Source organism: Periplaneta americana, chromosome 16 (genome assembly GCF_040183065.1).
Source record: "Periplaneta americana isolate PAMFEO1 chromosome 16, P.americana_PAMFEO1_priV1, whole genome shotgun sequence".
NCBI lineage: Eukaryota > Metazoa > Arthropoda > Insecta > Blattodea > Blattidae > Periplaneta > Periplaneta americana.
The window spans coordinates 189,974,175-189,979,174 of record NC_091132.1 but is presented as its reverse complement, the minus strand read 5'-3'; the positions used below and the strand labels follow the sequence as shown (position 1 = coordinate 189,979,174).

At 39.2% G+C, this 5,000-nt stretch overlaps 1 protein-coding gene across 1 annotated transcript in view; it reads left to right on the top strand.

The window, feature by feature from the left end:
• Positions 1 to 791: 791 nt before the first annotated feature.
• The window catches only part of LOC138692275 (receptor-interacting serine/threonine-protein kinase 4-like), a gene marked incomplete at its 5' end in the record, with an annotated part of 13,277 nt that continues 9,068 nt past the window's right edge, over positions 792 to 5,000 (top strand). Inside the window, 2 exon segments of the mRNA XM_069815449.1 lie at positions 792 to 854; positions 2,816 to 2,878. Coding sequence (XP_069671550.1) covers positions 792 to 854; positions 2,816 to 2,878 — 126 coding nt within the window.

The following is a 5,000-nucleotide window of genomic DNA, read 5'->3' as shown; positions in this document are numbered from 1 at the left end:
AATAGCCACAGTAGCTGACGCGCCCTTTTTAAAACCCAGCTGTTTATCCATCTTAGATTTACTTCAAGGTCCGCCCAGCACAGAATGCGCGGGTTTCCTTATCAGTTGTTGCACCACGCTCGGACTTACTTGGTTCTGTGAAATCTGTTCAGGAATTTATATCTTTAAACATGGTTAGACACACAAGACCGGGGGATTATCGTGCTGACAACACGTTACCCCCGTATCGCTGGATGATCGTTCAACTCTGCTAAGACAGAGGGACGTAAGGCCAGCAGCCGGATCGTCAGCCTACCCTTCATGGGCTGTTCGCGCCACGGTTTGGATTGGTTTGCACATAGAGTACAGAAACACATTTTCCGCTTTGAAAAATTGCTCCTGAATGAGTAGTATAGGTTGTGTTTACACAGGTTTTGGCGGCACTCTCCGGAGGCTACACAACCATGGACATATTGTGTTGTTAAATTAAATAACAATTGGCGAAAACAGATTCCGATCTCTATATGGAGAAAAGTTGTACATGGCTATTACGCAATATTAGACAGGATAAGGTGCAGAGAGTATCTCAGAATTTCATACATCGCTGCATCAAGTACAGTTATGTGAGGTTCTCTCCAATTCTTGAATAAATAAACCAATAGTCACGCGAAGGTAGGTTGCCAGACAGCGTGAGTGACGGTAACCTAGGTTGACTCATTCTGAAGAACGATATTTTCACTAATATCAAAGTGAGATGTGAAAAATATGACCAGTGGTTAAATCTTTATACTAATTATTAAATTTGTTCGCAGTCCCAATTGAACGCAACAAGTGAGGAAGTCCACAGTCTCACACACCAGCTGACCACTTTGCAAGTAAGTCCACTCACTAGGTAGATTAGGTAGGCCTCTCACTATGACAAACTTTAACATTTTACTCCATCAAACATTCTTTATCCACCTATTCATAGTTTGTGCAATGATAAAGTATCCTGACTGTATTTTGAGCTTGTCTTGAACCTGCCCAAGGATAATGGCTTTTTAAGAGATACAGAAATACGAGGCAAATGTGCAACATGTTGACAACTTTATCCGAGCACACAGGATAAAGGGAACGATATGCTAGCTCAGATAGAATTTGAGTTTGAGTGCATCATTACCAGAGCCACCGGCGTAGCTCAGTCGGTTAAGGCCCTTGTCTTCCGGTCTGAAGTTGCGCTCGGGCGCGGGTTCGATCCCAGCTTGAGCTGATTACCTGGTTGGGTTTTTTCCGAGGTTTTCCCCAACCGTAAGGTGAATGCCAGGTAATTTATGGCGAATCCTCGGCCTCATCTCGCTATCACCAATCTCATTGACGCTAAATAGCCTCGCAGTTGATACAGCGTCGTTAAATAACCAACTAAAAAATCATTACCATCCCGAGACAAAGCGTCGATCAATGCCCGGAATAAGTTGGGAATAGAACACTCGTGCAGAAATACCGCCATCTTGCAATGCTGCTTCTTTGTTTCGCTTCTGCGCACATGGATAATTTTGTCATTTGGATCTAATACGAGTAGTTTAATTCGCATCATTAAAAAAGTCTAGGTCGCTAATCGAAATTGTAACTTGCTGACTATTTCTCGTAATATTATCTCGATATATTATTTAGTCTACCTGATAGCGAACATGTCCGCACATTACAGTCCAATTACTCAGTTCTTCTGAAGCAATGTTGTTTAAAGGAATTCACAGATTTATTACAGATGTGTTTAAGACCTTGTAGAAAATAACAGTATTTAGTAACAGTGTCCTATTTATTCTTCTTGGAGCCAAATTTGTAACTTCTAAAGTGTGGTTACTATGTTGAAGTGTATGTGTTGTAACGGATGCTTGATTTGTTATGTATGTGAGTCAGTTATGGGATGCTTGATGTCGTCGCAATGTCTTAATTATAGTTTGATTGTGTTTGTGTGTCTATCGTGTATTAATTTATGATGTATGTTGCGGAAAGCTGCATATTTGTGTTATAGAGAACGGCTTTTAAGAAGTGTTACGTATGTGTGTTGTAACTGATTTTTGTGTGTCTCAAATTGATGCCTGATGTTTGCATTTCCAATCGGAATGTCTAAAGTACGGATTGTTTGTTTTGTTTACATTGTGTAAGCTAATTTATTTTTCTTTTCTATTTGTATTTATGGTTATTTTTTGTGTAAAACTGTAGCCCTAGCATACATATGTAAAATAGGGCTCCCCCCCCCATTGGAGATACAATAATAATAATTGCAGTCCAACATTTGCAGGTTGCATGGTTCCTTTCTGAAGCGAAATAAAGAGCGAATCACGTACCGTAAACTGGGGTTACTTTGAACACAGAGGAAACTTTGACCATTTTTTCAGAAAATCATATTTAGGTTTCTACACGCTGCACTTGTTATAGATGGAGGTAAATTTGGTGTGAGAATGATTTTATGATAATTTACCTCCATCTATAACAAATGCAGCATGTAGAAACCCAAATAAGATTTTCTGAAAAAATGGTCAAAGTATCCCCAGTTTACGGTACATTAGATATAAGACATGTAAAATTATTCTGTCCTGAATGAGAGGTTTCCGTGACAATTTATCGACAATTTCTCGCCCGCGTCAAAATTCGTGATACCACAATGATCCCATATCAACAATGATTTACGTGCACATGGACTTGTTCCATTTCAACATGCAGGTCTTACCATACCTATACGCCGACGACCTTTTCACCTATGAACGAGAGATGAATTCTATGCCAAATGTCTCAAAATTGTAAGGATCACCAAAATTGTACATTTCTTTTGTTGATAATAATTAATTCATTACAGAAACAGCTGAGTTCTTCCGAGGAAGATGTACGAAAGTGTGGACGTGAAGCTATTGTCACAAGGGTGAGTACACTCTAGCTCGGCAGGACATTGATTTTATAGATGAATTTAAAATAAAACAAATTCTATTGAATGATTATGAAAGCCGGTACTATGGAAAGCAGTAATAGTTTTAATGAAAACCTCAGGGGAAAGGGAGGTAAGTCATGTTTTCAAAATTTTACAGAGGAGCAAATTTAAAGTTTAAAACTAAATACTATTTAATCGTATGTAAACATCTTATAACGATTTCAATTATGTCATGAGGCCTTATTTCTTTATATTTAACTATAAAATGAAAGAACGTATGTCAACAAACGCACAAATATAGAACAAATTATTTCGAAATTACACCTTACAGGAGTAATTAAATGTAACGTCTACATGGCACACATAATCTTCATACAGCACTGGATAAGAGAATGAGTCCGCTGCTGATATTACTGACTACATTCTAAGAGCGTATTCCGAATCTCACCGGTGAGCAATCCGATGTCATCACGGTGTTCCGAATTCCACCGATGACGTCATTGATGCTCCACCGGTGTCGCACCGGTGCCATCAGCTTGCAGAAGTGGTGGCAGTCTCCATCAGCCGCCATCAGTGAATCTGATTGGTTCTTGTATAGGGCGGGAATTAGCAGACGAATAACATCGTGCACTGTTGTGTCATGGCGGTGTGTTCTGCTTTAGTTCTGCTGTATTGTTTGTAATGAACACAACATAAAAACAATATGTTAATGGCTTATGAGCGAACATGTCAACGGACCAGTTATTACTGCCGGTTCAAGAAATAAATTGTTTATGCTATCTTTTCTTTGAACGAGATGGGAGTACGAAAATTTCGCAAAATTTTGCTAGCGTAGCACTGACAAAAACTTGTACAGTCGCCATGACAGCCATCGATCCTTCCAGCAGTTTTGTTCCTTATTTCGCTGCAACGTGACTTCATTGATGCCACTCGGAATACGCTGTAAGCTAAGCGTTGAGCGAGGAAGGGTATGTTGCTTATCAGTAGGGTTGCCAACTTTCTTTGACGAAAATACGGGATACTAAGCGATCTACAATATCTCACATAGAAAATTGACAAATTATTATTCATTTCAGTTAGCGGTACTAAAATACAATTATATTCTACACTTAGGCAGTTAGACTTAAAGTAAGAATATTTTGAGACTTTTGCTTCGCTTAATAGTTTCAAACAAGTTGTAAAAGTTCCCTACATGAGTAGTTAAAGTTAACTCTGCTTTGTAGTTCTGACTTCATTAGATGTGTTGTGCTCCTTTTTCGACGTTCATAAAGGAAAATACTCTCTGTATGAGCTTCGCTACCTTGCTTACAGCACAACTCACTAGTTTTTTTTTCTTTCTAAATTTGCAACTCTAACATTGTTGATTTCAAACTATTTCTGGTAAGTATTACCTTCTCCAGAGATTGTACATTTCAGTGCATCTCTGGAACAACAGAATTCATCGTATAAGTCACCTTCAATCACAGAAAAACTAAATGTTTGAAATAGATTTTCACATTATGCAATAATAAGGGAGAAAAATGCTGGAGGAGATGAAAAATACGGGAGTCTGGAGATCCCAGGAAATACGGGAGGGTTGGCAACCGTACTTTAACAGGGTTCAGGCTCGTTCTGTGCCATGTATCGGGAGACTTTTGGGTTTGTCTTAGAAAGTTATGCATTATGGAGTTTCGCAACATAAAATATTCTTAAATGATGTGGCTGATAACCCCAAGCCCATTTCCGAACTTGAAGACCAAGGTCATTTAATTTCGGGGTTTCCGGTCTCTAGATCAGTTACTCTTACTATAGCCACATAAGCTGATGTAACACCTGATTTTCTATCGAGTTTTACTCCGATAGTCTTTGAGGTTTCTTCCTCACTGCAAAATAGCGGCTTTCTCTATTAATGTCTAGAGAATGGGTTGTCTCTTCCGTCGTTGAGGTTCCAGCGCAACCATGCCAAGGTTGATCCAGCTCAACCTCCTCTCCTCTTTTTCCAAACGGGCTTGAGACCGGCTTTGGCGGAGTTGGTTAACCCTTTGAAGCACAGAACTGTTACTTAAAATATTTGAGGTGGGTAGGGGTCAAATGAAATGAAATACATGAAACAGAGATGAAATTTACAAAGCATGTG